Genomic DNA, 24905 nt, shown 5'->3' with positions numbered 1-24905 from the left:
CTTGCTCGGCCTAACTCTGGGAGAGGTGGGTCAAAGGGTGGTCAGGAACGTATTCCGAAGCCCCCCGGAGAACGCCTTTCCAACATGTCTCTACAAGACAGGTATATCTGAATTTGTGACACCTACAAGATCCACGTCACATTTTTACCCACTCATGTCAACACATTACCCCATTCCAGCCAACATACTACCCCAATAATCAGCGGTCTACTCCACGCCCATCACATCTCTGCTATTGCCTTTAAATCTCACGCTTCCTACTGAACAGCAATCAGTCCCCCGTCAGGCTTGTGCTCGCTCTCTAGCCCCCCTCATCATTCTGCAACCCCACACTTGTCATCTCCCCACCTCCTCCCAACAGCCATTATTTTTGTCCCCTACCTACATGTACTGCTGTCACTATGCAACTAATTAAATTTCTTACACCTTTGTGTCACCTTTACCCACTACCCGTTTGATTTTCCTACAGATTCTGGTAATTTCTTCTTTCATTACTGTCACTCTCCACATGGTCCGCCTCCCTCTAAATGCACCATAGTAATTACACATCTTCCTGTAGCCCACATTGCACATTATCCCTTCATGTTTGTACATGCTGGACTTGCCTGTATGCCTTGTCAGAGTCAAAATCCATTCCACCACCAAAGCCGAGCATCCCCAAAAAAGATTCACCCTTGGGAAAAGAAAAGATAGCAGTAAGATGTCTCGAAAAAATAATTTAATACTGCAGCAAAAAGAAAAAACGATTGGAGGGATTAGACCTTTTATCAGGTTTGCCCTTTTTGTAATGTTTGTAAACAAAATATTAACAGTCTACTGTCTTATCGACTTGGCAGTACAATTGGCAGAAAAAATTGTATTGAGGGAATAATTTGACATCCGCCTCTGTGCCTTTATGGCATACATATACACTCCTTCGGGAACATACTCGGACTACTCCATTCCTTGGTTTACCTACTTTGAAGTATAGATCCCCAAGGATGAAAGGGTGATAAAATGTTACAATCTCAGGTCTTTCCAGATTCCCATCTTACTTTTACAATTTCTCAATGCTTTAAGGCATTGCTGTTGCATAAGCATACAAACTAGTCTTTTAACCAACAGCTCACCGAATACCTGGAACTCAACCACCTACTCAATGCCTCACAATCAGGATTCCGTGCCAACCACTGCACTGAGACCTCGATGATTGTCACCACAGACATCAGATCTCTCCTCAACCGCGGAGAAATGGCGGTCCTGATCCTCCTCGACCTCGCTGCTGCGTTCGACACAGTCTCCCACCACACCCTCATCGACAGACTCCACCACGCCTACATACAGCTAAACCCTCTCAAGTGGATCACTTCTTTCCTCTCAGGACGCACACAGAGTATACGGCTACCTCCCTTTACCTCCGCACCCAAGGACATCACACGCGGTATACCCCAAGGATCATCCCTCAGCACTCCCTGTTCAATATATACATGACCCCACTTGCAAACGTAATCAGATCCCACGGCCTCGACATAATCTCCTACGTCGATGACACTCAACTCATCCTCTCACTCTTCGAGGACCCTACCAACGCCAAAACCTACTTCCGCAATGCCATGACAGGCATACCCAAAATGATGAAAGACAGCTGCTTCAAACTCAACTCCAACAAAGCAGAAGTACTGATCTTTGGGAAGAACACCTCCGCATGGGACCACAGCTGGTGGCCAGCAGAACTCAGACCAACACCCACATCGACAGACCATGCAGGAAATCATGACATCATCTTCGACAGCCAACTGACCAGGAGACGACAGGTCAACACAGTCGCCTCCTCTTGTTTCCATATCCTCTGCGAGCTCTGCACAATCTTCAGATGGATTCTAATCAACACCAGGAAGACAGCCACACAGGCCCTCGTCACAAGCCGCTTCGACTACGGCAACGTGCTATACGCCGGAATCTTCATCCAACTCCTCAAAAGACTCCAAACCATACAGAACACACCTGCCAGACTCATCCTCGAACTCCCCAAATGGACCCGCATCACCCCTCACCTTCCCATCCAGAAGAGATGCCAGTTCAAGATCCTCACGCATGCATACAAAGCTCAACAGAACCAAGGACAAACCTACATCAATCATTGACTGGACTTCCACTTGCCCGCAAAACACCTGCACTCCTCTGCCTCACTCACCCTCGCACACACCCTCCTCATCCATCACAGCTGTAGTGGCGGCTGCTCCTTCTCCTACATCACCACCAAGTCCTGGAACGATCTACCCCTCCCCCTCTCAACAGCACCCTCCCTGGCAGACTTCAGAAAGAAGCTCAAGAGCTGGCTTTTCAACAGAGACACAGCACCCTTAGCGCCCTGATACCCCTACGGGTGACAGTGCTGCACTCTACAAATGCTGTTTGATTGATTGATGATTTAGTACAATGCTAGGCTATCTGTTTGGAGGGATTGAGCACTAGAATGCTGCATTCACTTACCCCTCCGGTCTTTTCTTTGTTGATAAGAAGCCGAGGGGTGTCTGTAGGAACTCTGTAAGGAAAGAAAGGAGGTTAACTAATTGGAATAAAAGCCAAGTAAATGAAGAACAATAAGTAACTTTCCAGGCCATGCGAATTGTAAAATCTTTCCCAAGGGACCATTCAATGAGGGTTCAGAATTATAGGGAAAACAAACAAAAAACATCAATTTAGAGGTTGGTGCAGTGAAATTCTAAAACTGGAAGCTAGTTGTAATTCGACAACTATGGTTAATTACCACAAAATAATTGCTATGACTTCGCACATGCCATTCCGAGTTACTTTGACATCAATGATGCCATCAGTGGTGATTTATACAGAGCAATTATGGCATGGCCTGTGGCCAGGTCTCTATCTAGATCGACTTTTGAAAGACATTTAGCTATCCTCTTCACCATCTACATACACGGTCAGTGGCTATACAGTGTATGGACTATGTTTTATCATGCCCTGTTTATGCTATATGCAGAGGCATAACAAACAGAGGACATGACCTGAGTTGCAGACGATGTTATTTGTAATGTCATCCTGTATCATAAGTTTTTTTCTGGAACTGCCTACGATTGTTAGGCAGTGCCTACTGAAACCTTTTAACTGTCTACTGTAGGCTGAATCAATATTGACATGTGGCTTTGGTTCAGCCCATTGGTTGGCTATCTTTTTAATCTCATTTACTTGCATCTCATTTGCTGGTTTTCCTAACTTTCATTTTTTGTTCCTCCCTACAACCTGGGTTCTTGACCATCCTTATGTACAGGTGACTTGTACCATTCCATGGCTCTGCAGCAGAGAATTACTTTTTTCTTTTGTTCTCATCAATCCAGGGTGGTGTGTGTGATTATTGTTCTTTCCTTTCCCTCATATCCCCAGCTCCCTAATCTCAGCATGGAGCTGTACCCTTTCCCCACCTGAGATTATTCATTTTATTTTTATTTTCATTTTTCAACCCCCTAAAGCCTCTCCATTTCCCCAAATGGGTCACTGACTTGCAAAATGGTTCTGTTTTCAGAGGGCCCTGTCGCTGCATTTTGCAACTGGGCTACTCCTCTATCTTAGATGTGCTTTTGCACATAAAAAAAAAAAAATGACAGCTCCAAGACAGACATTCGACATCTTGAAATGGTGAATTAAAAGTTTAAAAAATTGCTTACTTGGTACATGGTAATGCATGCACTCGTATGATGATGTTCCGCATCAGCAAACAAACATTTACTTTTTATTTTTGCTAACTCCTAACAGCATCAGCAAAAAACAAAACCAAAAGGGTGGGTAATGGCATGGAAAGGCGAGATCATGTTGCTTTGCCAATGCTTATTTTATAAGTGAAAACTAGCATATGATATCAGTAGATAGCAACTATAGCTCTTCTAGTTCTTCCAGTTAATTATTTGGGTTGTCTAACAATATTCTTTGATCACTTTGGGAAGCCCTGCTACCGTATTCTGTGTTCAGTACCCTGTCTGGCAATCCCTGCTGGCATGGTCCGCAGGCCATGCGCTTCTTACAAAGGACAGGGCTTTGGCAACACCATTTGTGCAGTACCTCAAAAGTACCAGTATAGTTTAGGACCGGACTCACAATTTTCAGGGATAAAATGTATAGATTCACAAAATATCAATTATGAACATAATTAATGAACTTAAAAAATGAAAATTTGCATTCCTTGTTCAATAATGATTTATCATCTATTCAGGGAAACACGAAACCAGTTAACTACCATCAAAATGCTCTACAATCCATCAATTACCATTCCAGCAAATGAAAATAAATGACGGCACCCTGTGCTGTTTCTGTCTATCTATTAAATGTGACCAAAACACAAATTTTGTCTAACTAGAAGATTCTGAGCCCTGATTCTTGCTGAGTTCCTTCTACCACATACTTAAGCGTTAAAACGTCAATCCATGTGGATGAAATATTTAAACTATGAAGCACTTTTAGCTTCTTCAACTGCCATCTTACAAAATGAACTTGACATTTTCTTTTTGAGATTCAGGGTGAATAGATCAGGCCGTCCCTCCCCGAGTTCAGAATAATTTTTTCATGAAATTTAGTTGCTATGGTTTTACTTTATTTGGCATCATTAGAAGTCTCTACAACTCAAAGGAGACTGGTCACATCCCTTTCTCAAGTTTTATTACTGGATCTCAACATCTCATTAATGGCGATGCAGCGCTTCAAATTTATTCAGGATATATAATATACATCTAAAGGGCTTCAAACATGGGGGAGCTACGGTGATTTCCCATATTATTGCTGTCCTATCCTGCCCGCCATCACAACCCATTTATCTATCATCTGCATTAAAATTCAGACTTATGGGATAAAAGTACTTTAGGATATTATTAGTCTACTCTGTATCTCACTCTCTTGCTCCGCACAACTGATATTAATAGACTCATCTCAAATAATTCCCCAATTTTTGCAAAACTACACATTGCGAGGGTATGACCTGATAGTAACCATTCTATTATGCAGAACGCTGGTATCAATTTGACTTATGTGACTTCAAATGTCTATTTTAAAGAAAACCCATAAAGTCGAGAACATGTTGGACCCAGTCGTCTCCTGGACACAAACACTCTTACAGTGACGAATTTTATAGCTATGGACTTGCGTACTCTTATGGCATTCCTTGCATTTTACTGCTCATTTTTCACACTTTGGCACTGGATTGTTTTCTTTACAATAATTTTATTTATCTAAGTTTTTTTGAACATATACTCAATATTTTTATGGTTCTGTCTGCTATTGAATTCTATACACTTTCAAAATAATACGTTTTGTAAACATCACTTCAATAAGAAAAAGGCAAGTCAAGCTTGTGTTTGATTCACCACAATCAGAGTTTTTCCTTAGCAAAACTTCACCACAAACATACAGCTATAATGCCCAGAGGCAAATGTGGAGATCTGGTGATATACTATACAATCTCTAGATGCATTTAACAAAAACGAAGCAAGGGAAATATACTGCAAGGGATCCATTCTAGTTCAGTCTGCTTCTATTTCTTGGGTCCTTGCACCTTCAGGGCACAGCTGACAATAATAATGAGTAGAAACAAACGTCTTCCAGAGATTTACATCAGTGGTAAGGCAGCAAAAGACAGTGGCAGAACCTTTCTAACATTATCATATCATCTTATGTTATTCATGGAAAGTAGAATACCCAAGCAGTTTTATGCGTCCTTTATTACCTTAACTCAAACCAACATTTTTTGTCTGTCTTTCAAAGGATGCGGATAGTTGCTCTTCACCTAATGCATGACTAAATGAAATAGGCTTCACAGAAAGCCATATACCTGGGAAAGATGAGTAGATAGAGATATTCATGGCTTTTGAACATCAAGCAAGCAATCAATTCATAAGGCATAACTATTGTTCCATTATTCAAACACATTTAAATAAAGAAGTGCAAGTGGTAAGTGAATACCCATTTCAAACCTCTAAATAGGCATTTCTTCTTTTGAAAAATTAACACAAAGAACTGCTAAAGGGTTGGAGCAAGCCAACCAATAACTTTAACAGCATCTGGCATTGGGTATGTGAAACCCAATGTTTCAGGGACAAAATAAATTCATTTTTTTATCACATGCATGGAAAACTAATACTTTCCTCTAATGTCAAGACAGTTCTGTGGATTAGGTATCCAGAGCTCTTACAGAGAAAGAGGAATGACCAACAGACTCTTTTATCCTGTTGGACATAGATGACTGGCCACACCCTTGTTCTCTAGAAGAGACTTTGGTGTCCAGAAAATGAATGTAACAGCAATAAATGGGGAATACAGGATTTAGCCAGTCTTTGCAAAAGTGGCACAACCCTCTATCGAGAGAGTCTTTGGATGGAAATGTTTAATCATGACCATTGTGGACAGAAATAAAATGGTGAGGCAGCAGTCCGAGTGTCTGTCTTCAGTCTCTCGAGAGGTCAGGAACTGGACTGTAAATAACCCGACTTTTAATTGGTACACAGCATTGACACCAAAGAGCAAAATAAGCGCATTTCTAGAATATTGCAATTATAGGGTGTAAGATAGGTCCAAAAGCAATTCTTACACTATCTAAGATCCAGCTTACCTTACTACTCCGTATAGTAGTACCTACATTTAGGAATATTATGACTGGAGGTTGTGGCTTTTCAGTACAGCTGGCAAAGCTTTGGAATTATGTGGTATTAATTACCAAATCTACTTAGCATTTTGCTTTTCACCGTGCTATCAAGACCTACTGGTTTCCGGTCTGACATAATAGTGTCAGTGCTTGTTCATTTGAGGATGGGATAATTCTGTTTCTTAGCAACAAGAATACAGCTTCTGGCAAATGTCTCCATCTAATTAATCACCCTTTAACATAACGTAATGTAACATACAAAAAGCAGCAAATATAACATAGGACAGCTTAAGTAAAGATTTAGTATTAAATGACTGACACCTACTTGCTGACGAGAGAAGCAAATGGCTGCACTTGTAGAGAGGTTCCCATGATAATCAGAAGGTCCACCTTTGGGAAATCCTGTCAGCAAGAACAAGATAGAAATGAGAAGCTTGAAAAAAGACAGAAAGTGTCTGGGAATTGGGTACATAAATACACAGACAAAATGAGATTTATGGGGTCAAATGATATCAACAATTGGCGTCCAGAGTTGCTGGATGGAAAGAGGAATAGGTGAGAGATTGATGAAAAAAATACTGCCTTGAGGAGAAAAGAAAGGGTTTGGAACAGAGAGAAAGGGGGTCTGTAGGAACAGAGGAAACTGCAAACTCAAAATTAGCAGAGTGGCAAATGAATAAAGAGAGGGGCACAAAAACAAAAAAGAGAAGCAAAATGTATGAGAAAATCAAATGAGACTTTATCTCACATTTTTAACTACTGATATAATTTCTTTCACATTTAAGGTGTACAGACGTCCGTTCCAGAAATAAAATGCAATTCAACACTGTTGTGCACTATATTTGTGACCACATTTTGGTAGGAAACATGCCATGACATTAGTTAGCTCAGAAGGGTGTGCGTGGTCCTCATGAAGGTCTATTTATCTAGACCAGACATTTAAAGAAAAGATCCTAGGTGTTCTGTCTTCCTGTATGTTGTATTACTTGTTTAAGTCTGATATTCTTGCCAGCAATTTCCCAGTTTCTTCCCGGTTGACAGCCACCTGAGCTTCCCCCTCCCACCCATAAGCTTTAGTTTTGCTTGGAACTGTATAATGGTTTCTAGCTTAGCTTTTGGAACTTGGGTATAAATTAAATTCCGTAAGCTCTCAACGTCACTGTTCAATGGCCTGACAGATTTCAGGTTGCTTGAAGAACTTACAGCTTTCAGTTTGAATCAATTTTTTTGCTTTTGTTTGCTGCACAACAATCTTTCTGGTTGTATACTTCAATTAATGTACTACTGTCAATTGAAACTTGTTCTTCGGAAGGAGTTTCCAAGATGTGTTCCCATGAAGCCACTGTATTTCTTGAATCAAAAATGTCTTCAATCATCAGAAGTTACATTCAAGTAAGTCAATCACAAATCGTCTCATACCCACCTATTGCTTCTTTTCTTTGAATTCCTTTTCTTCCAATTATCCGAACATTACCCCTGATGCCATCGTTTTACATGCGCTCACCGTGGTCCCTCAGATTGTATAACTGACTAGCCCATCTATGAATATGCTTACCACTACTGTGCATCCGATTTTCTATATAGAAGACTTTTCTACTCAAGTTTATCAGTGAAAGACTCCCTCTTTTGTAGGTGGTGATCAAGGATGCCCAAAGCTTCACTGATTACTGTCACTTTCATCACTACTTTGTTTGTAGCACAAATAAGCACTTTATTTGCTTCCTGAATATTATTCACTACAGCTAGTTTTTTAGTTATGATTATTCCAGTGTTGATGTAATTCTTCCCTTTTTAATTCTGTAAGAACTTACAACAGGATCTTCTATAATCCCAGGAGCTCCATTTTGAGTTCTTGCCCTAGCATGCACGGTCTGTTGCGAGACATTTTGTTACCTTACAGTGGATTTAGAGTCCCTCAATACTTGGTGTCATTGTCGCTCTCATTTGCTTGCTTCTAATGTATCAGCTTCCGTAGGCTTTCCTTCTTCTTCTTGTGTTTGTTCCTCCCCTTTAAGCATGAACACATTACTGTGTCCTGCTATGCCTCGCTTTCTCAGGAGCTACTTTTTTCTTTCTGTTTAGCACTCTGCGAAAGTGCGTGTGTGTTCCAGCTGTCTCCCTCAGTACCTCTTCATCCACCGTGTTCCTCAGCCACTGCCCTCCCATCTACCATTGTATGTATGCTTCCCTAGTCCCTCCCAACCACCCTCAGTTGTGTGTGCTTCTCCGTTTGCATGCCCCAGAGCCCCCAGTAACTCACACCCATCCTCTTTTGTCTGTGTTCTTGACCCACCCGCTTCCGCCCAACCTCCGTTGTCGGTGTGTTTGCCCTAGATCCATTGTTCATATGTTCCACGTAGCCACCTCACCCACCCTCAATTGATCGTGTGATCCCCATCCCCTCTCGCCTGTCTTCTGTCCCCAACCACGTCTTTCTCCCCCGCCCTCCCTCCATGTTACCTCATCACCCAACCCACTCTGCTATTTGTTTGAGGAGTGGTTTGGGGATGAGGCATGGAGGGAGGACAAGGGATGGGGGAGCACATTGCTAAAAATAATTGTAAAAAATGCGCCATGGTCACGTCATGGCACTTTCTTTTTTAATTTTACTTTTATCGACGCTGCTGTACAGCATTGCTACCAATCATTGCCAAAGTAATCAATGCCCATATTGTACAGCATGAACAAAAGGCATTGGAAAAGCTAAGAGGTCTCAAAGGCGATACCTATTGGCAGTGCCAATGTGCGTTTCTGTTTGCTATGATGATGTGTTTGAGTTTGCCTCATCTTAGATATAAGGATAGCCTGGCATTTAGAGTTGATATACGGTGAAAGCTCTGATCTGCTAATTGTCACTGAGGGTCACTCACAGCATTGTGGTCATGTGAGTGAGTATGTGGTTTAACTCTCATGGAAGCTAACTGGTTCAATTTTTGCTTCTTTTATTATTGTTCCCCACCGTTCTGTGGAGTTCTTGGCACCTGCATCCGGTAGAATTGACTTGATTGTTCCCATTAATAATGAATATGTGATAACTAATGCTTTATCAGTGGACAATTCTGATTCGGACATTCCGCGATTCTCTTTTGTAAGTTGCTCCTTGACTTTGACATCATTAATGCATATCTCCGTTTCAGATTACAGCTCATTCTTGGATTCTGTGTGTGACATTTCTTCAGTGCTATCCATTTTTGATGAGCATTATTTTCCCTGTGCCAATTATCAGCTGTCATAGTGACAGTGGCCACTAAGGAAGAAGGCGCATCTGCCAGTAATACCAAACTGGGAGTAAATTACATTAAGGCGCTAGACCTATCTCCACCCAGCTTTTCTGCATCTCAAGATTCCCCAAGTAACAAAATGAAGTTCTGTCCTGTCCTCATTATCTTCATCGTTCACAGATGCCTGGTGTCTGCTTCTGCATTCTGAACTTTAGGGTTGAACAGGTAGGGCGAGCTGGCTAAGACCACTGCAGAAACAGCACTCCTAATGCAGGTAAGGTGTCACTGTGCTCCCCCTTCTGGTGGTACTGACAATGGGTCTACAGTGCGCAGTGTTTCGCCACAGAAAAGCTCAACTGCTCTACTCATGACTTCTGAAACACAGGGAGCAGGACTCACAATGAAAAATAAAGATCTGATGCAAGCATCACCACTTTAACAAAAAGTGTGTGTACTCCTCACAAGTTCCCCAAACTTTGTACACACATCAAATTATGTTTCAACCTAGGTAATCTACGCCCACAAAGGGAGTTCTAGCTTAGTTGGTGTTTCAGGGCAGTGATGTTCCTTCTTGTGATGCTCAGCTTAGTGGCACCACTCACGCTCTCTTCAAAAACATCAAACTATTTAAGAGGCATGTTTCATCAAAATACCACAACATTGCCTCCAATGGGTAACCCATTATTCCAAATTATTCACTATGAACTGCCTCTGGTTGGCACCACTCTTTGTGAGGGCATGTGTGGCACCGGCCTACACTGGGGCAGGTACTATTCCTAGCCTGAGTGTTTACCATACTATAGGGATGTGTTTTAAGGATTCTTTCTACCAGTGGCTTGACAAGGTCTATTACCTGGCTGATCTATGTTTTCCATCCCTAGAATCCAGCCCTTCCTGTCAGGCAGGGGCCATTGACCCTAAGGTTTTCCCATCCGTTCAGAGTTGGTAAATTCATTCTGCACTTGCTAGAGAAGCAGCCTCAAAGGACTGCCTCATGGGCAAAGCCTGAGAGTGCCATGTCACTCCTGTTGTAGACCATCTCTCGAGCTCAACAGAACTAAAAGCAAACCCAATTAACCCAACTAGACAAGAGCCCTTCCTGAGGCATGCAAGAACACTTATCTTATCAGCTCTTGCACCATCTTTCCCTCAAGAAAATAAGTAGATATCTTCCTTCCAGGCCTCCAAACAAGTGGCTTGCCTGGTGCTCAGCAAACAAGGCACCTGCATCAGTCCTCGACTTTCACCGGTACACCTTCACATAACTGTCAGGACTGAGGGTCTATACAAATGACACTACTGCAATACCACCCAGAAAGGCCTCCCTAAACATCTCATTCACAAACAACAACACATACAAAAAATGCTATTCATCTAAACAGGAACTCAAAACTACATTAATGCAGGACAGATGCAGAAACAGACAGGACTATTAACATTATCTAGAGCCCTTTCAAAACTACACTCAAAAACTTAAAAGCATTGATGTCCTGCTCCTGAGGTCCATGGGATAATTATATTATACTGCTATAACAGCAACCAAGATCTACCACCCTGAGTGGCTGAGGTGCCTCTTTCTGGTCTGGGCATTGTGAGTGCTGCAAGAGAGCACTCACGATGGGCTCTACAAGTGACCATGACACACACTCCTACTTTTACAAAAAGTTGCCTGACAGGACCAAAGGCTATGTTTTGGGAGACTGGCACTGATGCCCTAAATTACTTGTGGAACTCAGGCTCAAGGTTAGGCTTTTCCAGGGCATTTGCTAACCTCAACAATTCTTTCACAGATAGGTGCATAGAAGACTAGACCCCATCCTGCCAGAAGACTGGCACTGGACCGCCATGGATCAAGAGGTCATAATGAACGCCACCAAGACACAAGCCTTCATTTGTGGGTGCTGCCTACTTAGTACACATTTTAAAATGTCCTATGGCAAGGCTTCCCTGTTTTCAGTTTCTATGTGTTGCAAATTCAAATGAAGTTTTTCAATGCTTTCCAGAGGTTGTCAGTGTTACTCTTTTATTTTCTCTGTGAAAATAATCACAGAGCTGTATTTTACCACAGCTTATATCACATATGAAGGACGTGCATTGCATATATGGAAAAAATCTTTGCACCTTCTTGTTAATTTGTTATGTTAATTTAATGTAAAATGAGCATGAATCACCCCGGGAGAGTTATCTCGGCGCAACCCAGCTGATAAACAGATAATGAGACTAATTGGGCAAGTAATAACAATGTTTTAGGATGTTTTCTGAATTTGTAATGGTGCGTGCATTGACATATGTGGAATGGGAGCTTGTTCCAGAGTAGAGGGGCTAGGTATGAAAGGGATCTACCTCCTGAATGTGATTTGCTGATACGTGGTACTGTGTAAGGCTTTATCACTAGATCTTAGGGATCTGCCTGGACAATAGTAGACGAACTTTGAGGAAAGGTAACTCAGCGCTTTACCGCACAAGGACTTATGAGTCAGGCAGCAAACCTTAAAATGATTCTTTTGCGAATCGGCAGCCAATGAAGTGTGTGCAAAAGAAGGACAGAGGCCATCCTGGCTGAAAGATTATGAAAGAAATGTGCGGCCGTGTTTTGAACGACTTACAATTCATTTAAGACAGTCTCATTTATGGAAGTCAATTTAAGTAATCCGAACAGTAGCTGACGAAAGCTTGGACTAGAGTTTTCCTCACCGAGTGTGGAAGATGGGGAAAAACTCTCCGTAGCAGCCGCAGCATATGAAAGCAGGTGCCAGTGGTGGTAGCAACCAGTTCTTTCATAGTGAGTGCTTGATCAAGGTGAACACTTACGTTTATTACAACCAATTTGGGAGCTGGAACTAGACCAAGTTCAGAGGGCTACCAATTGGGTGTCCAGAGCTGTTGAGCCTTACCAAACAGCATGATTTTAGTTTTGTTGACATTTAGTTGGAGACAGTTCTCTGTCATCCAGGTTGCAATGGCTGTCATACCTGCTGAAAAAAAGAGCTTTAGCATTGTTCAGGTCATGAACGAGGGTGATCATCAGCTGCCTATCATCAGCATATGACTGTGGTTGAAAGGCAAACTTTTTAACGAGGTTAGCGAGGGGAGGCACGTAGAAGTTAAAGAGTGTGGGGCCCACACAGGAGCTCTGTGGCACCTCCTTATCAAGTTTCAAGGTGTGTGATTTAGAGGATACCAGTCTGGGTTCGGTTGGTTAAAAAGTCCTTGAACCACGATAGTGCTATCCCATGGATTCCTGCCTCCTGCAGTCTTTGCAGCAGTCTGGAATGAGCGACAGTGTTGAATGCCGCGGAGAGGTCCAACAGCACAAGTAGTGAAGGAATATTGAGATGTGATTGCGGCAGAATAAAAGTTAAACGTAGGCATTTAACACACCTCCCCTTGTATTTTTCAGACAAATAGCAAAGATCAGCTGAATGAATATTTTCGTTAGAACATGAGATATATATATACGTATATTTTGGGAAGCTGAGTGCTTTGTTATTGCAATCACACGTTTCTGTTCTTTCTACCCCTTCTGATCTTGTGCATGGGCACTGAATACATTCATGATATGCTCTTGATCCTTCTGTAAGAGGACTCTTAAAGATAGCTTCAGACCATCTCAATATAAAACTCAGAACAGAAGTGTCGGGTGCAGCACTTTAAGGAAAGACATTGTTTCAGTGTCTGTGCATCTGCATGCACAGTGAGCATTGTTGCAGAACCCTGATACAGGAGCTTTCAAATAAACCTCCGTCCTGATCTCAGCGAAGAAGGATGACATTATGGAGATGCTGTTTACCCTGGACAGAGATAATTCTCAGGAGCTCAGATGCAAACCTGTTTTCCACTAAACAGCGATGTGCATCGAACCGTAAGCCAAGGCCATATAAGGCCAGTCTTTCTCTCAAAACGGTAATGGAAGTAGGACCTGGGGGTCCATAGATATTGCTGATGGTCACAAGGACATAATAAGTAGCTTACTATGGCCAGAATGGGTCAAATTTGAAGCATCAAGCACATATAAGTGCTTAGAGGTAGGGGTCTACAATTGTACTGCTTTGGCACCAGAGGCCAGTAAAATCCAGTGATTTCCAGTGTCTATTGAAAACAAATACTCTCTTTAGTGGTGTTTAAACCATTTTTATAGCATTTTTATTGCAGAAACAAACATTTCTACTCTGTAGTATGACAAATGAAACAACTGGTCTAATGCAGCAAATCGGGCACTTCACAAAACAAAATAAAGCCCTAACAATTGACCACAACAGTCACCAACAATACCATCAGTAAGATACACTTAATATAAACAGTACTTTGCAGAGCTGATTTTTTTTTTATTGATCTTTCAATTGTCACAGAAAGGATCAAGGATTTGGACTTTGCCAAAGAAAATATTGGTCACATCTGGGGGACGAGGCTTAGCTGCTGTTACAGCCAAGGCCTCATTAGATTTTACTAGATGCAATTACATTCCAGTAAAATCAGTTCTACTGTTGCCGCACTTTGGAAAAATGAGCGCAGGAATATGGGCCTATCATAATCAGATGGAGCAGATTTCCATAAGAGAAATCTGCTCCATCTGACTCGTAATCAGGCCCAATGTGGTTCAAGGAGAACTAAACTCAGATGGAAAAACGGACTTCTGCTCCTTCTTGCTCTTTCTAAACACAACAAAATTAGGTTTTGACAGCTGTGGAAAAACATCCAAAGTTAGAATAATTTCACCTACGTATGAAAACCCTCCAATAACACTTTTACTGTTTTTAGACTTAATGTCCTCCAGATTCAATTCCCTTAATCTCAACATCTCAATAGAAAACTGTGGAGCCCAACAGACACATAATACACAACACTCTGAGGTTCGTAATGGGGGTTTGTACCATACTTGGCTAATCTATTCATCAATACACATTGGATTTTAAATCAGAAAAATCTGTGTGTGGCCGCAACTAATCAGGTTAGTAGCAAAATAAAGAAGGAAACCGAGAATAAGGTGAGATACAGGAAGCGGAGGCAGTGGATTTGGGGAAAGAGGATAAAGACAATAGGCAGAGTTGAGGAACTTTGTAGCGAATAGGAAGAAAAGACAGGAAAAGATGACAATCATGAAGTTAAGGCCCACATGATGAGAAAGAATTTAGACAGGGCAAAAGTGAACACCAGAAGACGAGAAGAATATAAGATAAGCAGAATTGGATGAGATAAGAAGAAAGTGGTTAAAAGAATGATGGTAAACAGAACAGAGGAGGAAATCAGACTAGAAAGAGGGGAAATATGGAGACAAGAGAATAGGGGAGAGGAGCTTAGGAGATGCTCATGGAGAGAGTCTAAGCTGCACAGACAAAGGGAAAGAATGAATGAAACCATATGCATATTATTGATGCTCTCAGTCAAAAGGCATGTATGCACTGTGAGATTTTGTCATTTCTCATACTTTTACTAAAGGGGAGATACGTACAGTTTTGACAGCGCTGAAGAAGCGTGAGGGTAAACTTTCGCCGAAGAACACAATATCTGAAAAACGAAAAAAATGAGTTCTTCAGCTTAAGAAGTCAGATACACCACAAGATAGTGGCCTCCATACAAGAATCTGTCCTCACATGATTGCAGTTCATGCAGGACAACATCTAATGGAGAGTGTACTCACCTGGCTTCACTAAACTGTTGCACTTGTCACACTTTGGCGTCAGGTCAGAGAATATCTTTTCTAACAACAATAAAATAAAAGGCAGAATGATTAGTTCAGGTTTCTGGGAGACTTTCAGAAGAGAACATTATAAACTCAAAACGTCCACGTTGCTGCTTAATGCCACAGCCCCAGTACTCAATATCTATAAGAAGGTCAAGAAAGTTCCACTAAATACTAGAATCCAATACGCTTTCCTGTTATGTGCACACTGCTTACGTGGGATATCTCCTCCAAACGCTCTGTTATTGACTGCCATGAAGGGGCCCTGAAAAGAAGGCCTTCTCTGTACCAACCCTTCAGTGACTCCCTGCACTGAACATAGTCTTGCGGGAAATCTTGTTTTAAACAAAAGCCCTCGAAAAGACCTGTTCTGAAGAAAACCCTTATAGAAAGGAAGAAGTGCAGTGTAGAAAAGCTCTTAAACATTCATGTGTATCAAGGGCAGGTTTATTGCATTTATTAAAGCGCATGAATTGTTTGGGATAGACCAAGGTCAAATCTTGCAATATGTGCAGCTAGCCAAACTATAAAAGAAATCTGGCACATTTTTCTAGACATCCCTGAAATCACACAAACTATAGTGTTGGTGGGATGTAAAAGACTGGTGGCCAGCATTTACAAGGTCCTGAGGCACGATATTGGCGGAATACTGCAGTCGCATACAAAAAATTAATGGCTGATACAGATGTACGAGTAATGCCCGATACAAGATGGCCCTATTTCAAGCTGGCCCTATGCAACTTCCTGCACAAAACCTAACTAGCATCATCGAAACTGAGTAAGATGTGCCCAAGGCGCTCACCTACAAGTATAGCAGATCTACCTCCTGAGAGAAAGGAACACTTTAATGCAAATCATTACCAAGATGAATACACAGAGATGTAGGGCTGTATGAATGTTAGATAGTGAGTCAAGCTGTGGTGTATTAAGGATGTGGCCTACAACAAACTGCTTTGACAGGATTACGGGTGCAACAACAAACGCCCACAAAAATGTATTAAATGCAGAGAAGAAATGTATCCTGCCAACCTCTGATCACCCCCATCCAGCAGAAACGTAACAACACAAATGATCTGAACATAAAAATATAGTAGCAACTCCATAATCACCAAACTTATAAGAAAAAGCATCCTACAGTAATGACTGCATCAATTTTCAAATTAATCAAATGTATTTCCTTTAGATGATTGTTGTTGGTTATGTAATAATGACATAACCAAATAAAAAATGATTTAAAGAAGACATTGAACAGTGAATGGTGTCTTTGTATAATGCCTAAATGGAAAGTGCGCTCTCTACAAACACTTGTGTTCAAGACTACTCAGAACAAACATTCATGTGATATCCTTCCTCTAAAATGCCTCCAGGAAGAGCCTTCTTGCAACATCCCAAGTCATTCTGCTGATGCAAAGAAAGACCCTTACACCCAGAAAGCAAACAAAAGGCTCAGAGCTTGAGCCAGAAAAGAGGAGACTCCTCCTATTAAGCAAAACCACATTGGTAAGGGTTTCCACGATCATAAGACTAAATGAGGCTGAAAGGAGGACAAGAGCCATGATGAAAACCTGTGAGGCAACTCTGTACCCCTGATCACCTTAAATTCATAAATCATTACAAAACTAGCTTTTCATGTATGCAGCCCATGAGCAGGTTTTGTCTTATCTTAGTGTTTTCGTGACCAAAATGGTTCTGCCCGTCACACTTTCCCTACGAGTACTTTACTCCACAGGAGTGTAATTAACTAGGCATTGTATGTCTAGGACCATGCCTAAGTACAAGTCAGGTCGAGTAAGGTCACATCTTGCACAGTAACACACAGTGTGTTAACAGTTGTGGGACCAGTAAGCTCCTCCAGAAATCAGTGTTCCCCCTTACGATAGACCGCAGATGTCCCCATCACACAGGGTGTCAAGGTAAGCAGGGACAGACGGGAGATTGTGAAGTGCATCTAGACTTGTTTCACAGCCCAAGGAACATCTATTTCTAACATGGATTACTTGTAAAGCACTGGGACATCTCACAATGTGGGGCGGTTCAGGCTGCTTACTGAATCCATATTAATAGTGCCTTATAAGAGTAATTGAGAATGCTTCTCACACTTTCCCAGAGAGAGGGGCCACAGAACCATTCTCACAGTCACCAAGAACAGCGTATCAGCACAGAACCAAAGACTCCTAAGGACTGCTCGCATGAAGGCAGCAATTGAATGAAGAGGGCCTTCGCACAGCAGCTCAGACCAGGGGACAGGATAATCCTTCTGACAGCAAAGCGGAACTGTGAAACCAAGGGATACGTCCCGCAGTCATGAAGAACAGAGAGACCAAAGAATCCTATGCATAAAAGTTGAGCTCTGACATGAATGAAGAAGGAAAGCTTAGAGCTAAACAGTCAGGGTTTCTGGTATGACAAGTGCCACCACCTTAAGCACTCATCCTGCCTTGATAAAAATGTATCATAGATTCCTCAGCCGTGAAACCACATGTAGATAACAGTTACAGCTAATTTTCATATGACGCTAATCAGTCATCACAAACCCAACATTTTTTAGGTGAATGTCCTTCACTGCCAAGTAAACAGGATCTTAAACTGCAAACATACTGCTATCGCTAATATGTGTGAAACGTCTCATAGATTCGCGACTTTGGTAATTGCCCTTTGATAAGTCTAGATATGAATTTAAATTGATGCCTTTCTTAAGAGTATGCATTTGGCTGCAAGCATTTACTTCTTGGTAAGACATGGGAGGGGAATAATGTGCAGCGAGAAAGAACATGTAAAATACGTTTTTGCCAGTAGAAATAAAGATCAGCCAACAACACCACAGTTCCCTCTCCCCTCTCCCCTCTTCAACATATTCACTTCAATTTAAATAGGCCTGAGGTACGACCCAATCCCCAGTCACTCGATATATGGGAGACAGAAGATACCTTTCATCCAGCTAAGTGTGTACTCCTTTTTGCAAAACATGCTGACACAGTGTGAGGTGAAGAATGTTCCATGAGCTTCTATTAGATCCTCCTCCGTCAACCCAGCAACACGTTCCAGAGTGTCAATATTCTGCAACACAGAAGGAAAATGGCAGAAGTGATTGGGCGCGAGATCTTGATGCACATAAGTGGCAAGAGTTGGGATCCTGATAGTTAAATAGAAAAGGTGTGCTACAGTTCTAGCAAACGGCATAAAAGTGGCTAAGGAATGTAAGAGGCAGTGGGGACTTGGAAAAGGTTGTTTCCAACTACACAGACCGTGGTACACATGGTACATCACATTATAAAGGCCTTAAGTGTAGACATTTGTCCAGTTTTGGACATCAGATCTCCTGAGGACCAAAGACAGACAAGAGGCGGATCACAACATTCTATCAGGATGAACTCACAAAGATTATTTAAGCACTACCCAAACGTATTATCATGTGATGATGCCTCTAGTTTAGTTTTCCACTCAGGAAATTAATTAGTTAATCTCGTATTATTTTAAATTTGTTTTTTGGGATAATGTTCTAGTCACCAATTCCCACAGAATTTAATAAAAAAGTTTTTGTTGTTATTTATCAATCTCAAATCATACATTACACACTTTTCAATTCCTACTCTACATGAATAAGCGCACCGTCATCAATCTAAAAAGCTGTCTATTTACGAATTACCAGGCCTCTTTCGGGTTCATTCATTAATAAGGTACATTCTAACTTTAGCTGCAAAATTATATCTGTTCCTATTAGCAAATTATTTTAAAGATATTTGTACAAAAGTATTTAAATGTTCCACTAAATAATTCTCATTCTTCTGACGAACATCTGAAGAATGATCATTATTTAGTGGGGTTATTTAAATACCACTCTTACTGGTGAATGGCCCCAAATGTAGGTAGATTTAAGCAAATCAACTTAGAGCTCCGCCTGCCCCTTTGCCTCCTATTAGGCAAAGGCCGCCAAATTGCAGGAGACAGATTCAGACCTAAACCCTGCAGTGAACTTCTGTAAAAAGGTGGGTGTGATAAAATCTTTTTATTAGCATATAAAGAAAGCTTATCAAACATCAACCATCATTGGTAACCAGGTTTCCCAGTGATTCCCTGTACAGTCAGGCAGTTTACATAAAGAGTCAACAATAATAAGTCTGTCGAGCTTTGTCGCGGTAGTACCATAAACAGGGGGAACGCGGTGGTACCATAAACAGGGGGAATAACGAGCAGAAAAAGCCATGGAATAATACAAATAAAGTAGACTGCAAAAAAGCTGGGAAAAGAATGTGAAGAGCTCTCAAAAGGTGGAAATAATAGCGAACTATTTATAGGTGCCCACCAGGTTTCAGTAGTGGGTTATGGAGAGTAGGCAAACATAGGCAACCATCAGGAAGCGTTATATATACACATATAGTAGAAGGTGACTTTTTGGTCATAAGCGAGCAACGTAGTGGGTCCCCTAGCACCCAGAATGAGTAGCAGGAAAGGGGTATCAGGGGACATATCTAGCGATGGATGACCAAAGCATAGATGTGGGCAATGCCTGCAGCTAGACAGAGCTGTGCAGACTTTTAATGGGAACACAGAACTGTCACCAGACTGAACGTTAAGATCTACTAAAATATTGCTGTGGAAAAGGGATTTTTCAGTCTGTCGATAGAATAATAGATGTGTGTTTTAAAGGCTTTAAAATTACTTATGAAACATATTTTGCATCATTTTGCTAACCATTTTGTAGTGCATCTTTTCTCAGCCCACAAGCTAAATTGAGAACATCTTTTATAAATAAAATAACACACTTTTGAAAATGTTCTGTATGGTAGCACTAACGATCCGCTATTTTCCATTTTAAGTAAGTTTAATTTGTACTGCTTCCTCAATGGGAGAAAAAAACACTAAGCATGTTTTGTGTAAAGGCCACTTGATAACACAACCATTAATCCCAAAATATTGGCAGTTAGAGCTTTGAGGGATGGATAAGACGCACAACCAGCAGGATTGGGCGATAAGTGTAATCATGGGACATGTGCCTATTGGCTTTTCACACACTGCAAGGCGCAGGTATCCACAGACTTTACATTAAATACGGATTCATATCAGAAAATTACATTGTACCCAACAGTTGCCCCTACAATTCTTCCATTATTTGACCCAGGCTGGTCTGCAACACTTATCTGTTATGAAAGACTAATCCCCCCCAGAAATGAAGAACATTTCTTTCCAACATGTATCTTCTGTGTACATGAGCTTGTTACAATATCCCTTGCAAGCAAGGTGCAGCTCATAAAATAGTGTATTAAAATGTTATAGTCTCTTGCCACTACCAGATCCACACACTTCACTTGCCCCTAAGTGACATGAAAGAAATTATAAACCACCACTCCCTGTGGCAATCAATTTACCAGACCAATTTATAGGATGTGCAAAGGCCACAAAGCTCCACCTCTTCAGCCATGTTACTAGGTCTCATGTTCATACTCCTGCTCGTTCAAGGCTGTGTGATCACGTTGGAGACTTTTTGACTGCAGGTTATCTTCCACTACCATGTTCTTGTATATTGCAGACCACCACAAGGTTCTGCATATTGCAACTCACTACTCCGTAGTCAAAACAGAATTACACAAAAACAAGTAGACATGATCAAGCTAGCAAGATGGCTCAATAACAACAGCACTTGCAGCTGCCATCTGTGCTCATGTGCAGATCTGTGGTCATGTGTGAGCGAAGAGTTCAAATCCAGGTATCGACAACAATGCAAAATTGGTAAATTGAGCACCATTAAATTCCGTAATCTTAACACCTATTGTATGCAATTTTTGCTAGAAGGAGATATATATATATATATATATATATATATATATATCCCTCACTCGAAATGAAGTGAAAGTATATGCTATGACCTCCCAATAATTTTGGGCTGTAGCTTTACTTATGGTTTCCCAGTCTTTTCTTACACTGCTTAAGAGTTCCATCCTGACATCAGGGAAAATTCAAATAATGTTAATTTATGAAAGACGCAATACTTGAGAGAAAAATACTTTGCTACTTCAGCAGAAAGTAGGAAGAATGAAACAGCATAGCACTAGGTAAGATGTTTACTTAGCTTTAAGTGAGATGCAGTGGAGATGGCGAGAAAGAGCTGATCTGATTGCAAGTCTCGCATTTAGTCATGACTTCAAGGTTGTATGATTAATAAATGTACTGCTAGTAAGCAAGTATTGAACTTACCCCATCTGGTGCACTTAGTTCCAAAGAAAAAAACACCGGCATAGCATCGTATTACCACCTTTGGAAGTAGCTTTAACTCTCTCTGATTCACATGGCACCTGGTTTTGGCTCCTAAGCAATTGGTGAAATACTTGTGTGGTCAGGAACATTAGAAGAGTTTTTAATTTTTTTGTATACAGACAAACACACTCGCAAGGCACCGACATAATTATATGGCATGTACTAACGGAGTCCCTCATTTAAAACGATACAAATAATGGACTCAAATTGGTGGCTGTCATTACTGTTTATATAAGGTACAAATGACTCTGTGCCTCTGTCTAGAAACACTTTTGACCAGGAGAAGAAGCTAGGAAAAACAAGCATTTACAATACAATAGGTCGCGGAATGACATTATTTTGAGCTATTGACATTGTAAATTACATTGTTTTTTTTCCTTTTGTAAAACATAAATAAAAGGCATTGTAATTTAAAATGACAATAGCCATATGCTTCCCGGCACACACCCACTTTGGCCACCACCCTGGAAGACCTTGAACATAATTCTATCCTGGGCCTAAAAATGGGTTCTCCAGCTGCAGTGTTGTTGTATTTTTGCAAACCCCATTACAAAGGCAACCTTCTCCTCTTTTAACATTTTGCCTCAGTGCCAAAAAACACGGAAGCAGGGCAGCACTCTTGGGGGTTGCACTTGGGGTGCAAGGAGCAGGGGATGCAACAGAGGGCAGCGGGGAAAGCCTTCTCTGTCCCGTCATCGGGATGTACCAAATGCCAGAGTGCATAAATGTTTTTTAAAAAACATGAAACCGGGCGACATGTTAGAGAGAGTGCGCCGAGTGGGTTAATTAAAACAAGCTGTCGTCATTACCAAATAAACACAAGCTGTCTCCATTACGCAAACAGCAGCGTGTTTATTTTTGCATCGCGTTTTCACTTTAAGTGAAAGTGCAAGGCAAAAATGAACATGCTGCTGCACAAGTTTGAGCTATTGCCATTGTAAATGACAATGCCTTTTATTTGTGTTTTGGTTTTTTATCCCAAAAACTTGGACTTAATAAGTTACTAAAGTCCTGGGAAATGTGAGAGCTTTGCTGTGCCTTTACAGAAAGGGGTCTGCCACCTGAAAACAAACATTTGTCCTGGTTCAGCTGGAAAAATCCAGCCCAAACTCCTAAACCATGTTCCCGCTGCATGGGAACAAAAGCAGCCACAGACTGGTTTAAAACTATTTGCTCTTTTTAGTGTGATCTGTGGTGAGCACTGAACACAAACGCTCTAGTCCAGGACACAGAATAGTCATTTATCCAGTGCCACATGATTGTTAGGGAACAGTTAGCTGAATGTCAATTTATTTAAAGGTTCTCAGGCACTCAGTTTAGATGAAAAATACTAATATAGGAGACATATTTTCAAAATGTTTTAATCTCCAGGTTTTTATGGCAAACCGTTTCTGTTCACTATAAAACCTAGGTCTATGTCAGTGGCAGCTGGTGACCTTTGAAAGTGGTGAGGCACAAAAGTTGTTTCCAGCTTTCACACTGTGACAGATAAGCGAGTGAGACAAGCAGCCACAAGGACTAAAGTGTGGAATGTGAAAGCCAATCCCGGCTTCCCTTTTGACCAAAGTGTGTGATTCAATGTCAAATCTTTTGTTTCACCAACCTTCCTTTTTCTTCATTATCGCATTTTAGAGCACATTGACATACAGGCGTTCAGGTTGTGCACTGTAAAAAACCTCCTAGTGTTTGATCAAATAGAATATGTTATAGATTCATGTACAATGATAATCTACGCCCCAAATACAGTGGACATGACAACTGACTTGCCTCTTCACTAACTGATGGCATTGTCGCCAGAATGGGGACAGGAACATTTTCACGTTCATTAACGCTCCTGCAAGTTGCATTTTGTTTTTAATTTTAAAGTGAAATTGTAATATTTTAACATTATGTCTGCAGTATTAATTTTCTAGATGCAAAACAATTTCATGCCACAGAGTGGTCTCACTTCTTTTTAGGTGCGGTTCACTAGTGTGAACTAATCCGTGCTTTTTAAAAAAATCTAAGTAAAGTTAACAAAAAATGCCCCTGTCAGAGCCCCTCCTCCCCCTTCTTTTTTTATAAAACTTCGCCGAAGCACTGTTTTGTGAAAGGCAATGTGCAAATATAAGCCACTTTTTTCGCGCGGCCGAGACGATTTTTAATCCCAATCCAACCCTGCCCTGGTCCCACCCTACCCGTCGAACACAACCACGTTCCCCCATGCACAGAAGGAGTCGATGCACACACTCACGCATGTGCTCGGGTACAGTCATGCAGATCAGCGCCGTACACGAGTCCAAAGACCACAAGTAGCACTGCTCTATTAACCACTTTAAATCACAGAGCAGTGCCACCCATGGCATCGTGCTCCGAGCAGTAGTAGGATGGAGGGAAGAGGGCTGCCCTGCAATGGAATAACCTAGGGCTTGCTGGTCGCCATCAAACGGCCAGCTGGACCATGAGGCTATGGCTCATTAAGAAATATTAGCTGGCCTGCCGCAGCAGTGCAGAGGGCAAAGAACACAATGAAAATACAAGCCCAATTGATTCGAATGAATATCACTTTTAAAAGGCAAAGTAGTCATAACTCGGAGTCTGAAGACACACAGGTTAAAAAGTCACCCTTTGCACCTTTCCTGTCTCACTCGGATTCTGGCCGATGTTTGTAAATTAAAGTGTCCAGTCTGCACTGCGTGTACCTAAACATGGTATGCGCGCAGCCCCTGGACAACATGTCTTGAGCATGCGCTTAACAAATTAATGAAAACAAACATGTTGTAGAAGCATTCTCTGGGAAACGGAAAGGGTCAGGACTCAGTGACTGTCTAGAACCGTAATTTATGGTATTTTTACTTGACAATGACAGACGCTAGCAGCATAAACGTATAGCTACGCTCCTACTGGTCTTCTTTCTTGTCCCAGGGCCAGCCCGTTCCTTCTTTCGTTCGTGGGTCCGTTCTTGCCCTGCCTATTACGTGGCAGTGCGCTAACAAAAAGCAGGATCAGATTCTAATCTGTAACAACACGTTCTAAATGCTGCGCTGAGCTGCAGAAATAAAGACACACACATGTGCCATTCACGCAGTCACGCACTTTACTTAACTGGAAGGGAGTATTTGGACTCCTCCTCAAAGCTCCGACTGCCTCG

At 41.5% G+C, this 24905-nt stretch overlaps 1 protein-coding gene across 2 annotated transcripts in view; it reads right to left on the bottom strand.

The window, feature by feature from the left end:
• Positions 1 to 24905, bottom strand: part of SIRT2 (sirtuin 2) — a 226239-nt gene that overhangs the window by 66566 nt on the left and 134768 nt on the right. For both annotated transcript variants that reach the window (XM_085624999.1, XM_085625000.1), the window contains 6 exons: positions 18451 to 18580; positions 15482 to 15541; positions 15293 to 15348; positions 6948 to 7024; positions 2473 to 2524; positions 606 to 673 (listed from right to left, as the gene is read on the bottom strand). In XM_085624999.1, coding sequence (XP_085481125.1) covers positions 606 to 673; positions 2473 to 2524; positions 6948 to 7024; positions 15293 to 15348; positions 15482 to 15541; positions 18451 to 18580 — 443 coding nt within the window. The remainder of the gene's footprint in view (positions 1 to 605; positions 674 to 2472; positions 2525 to 6947; positions 7025 to 15292; positions 15349 to 15481; positions 15542 to 18450; positions 18581 to 24905) is intronic.

Source organism: Triturus cristatus, chromosome 9 (genome assembly GCF_964204655.1).
Source record: "Triturus cristatus chromosome 9, aTriCri1.1, whole genome shotgun sequence".
NCBI lineage: Eukaryota > Metazoa > Chordata > Amphibia > Caudata > Salamandridae > Triturus > Triturus cristatus.
This window is presented reverse-complemented; position numbering and strand designations above follow the sequence as displayed.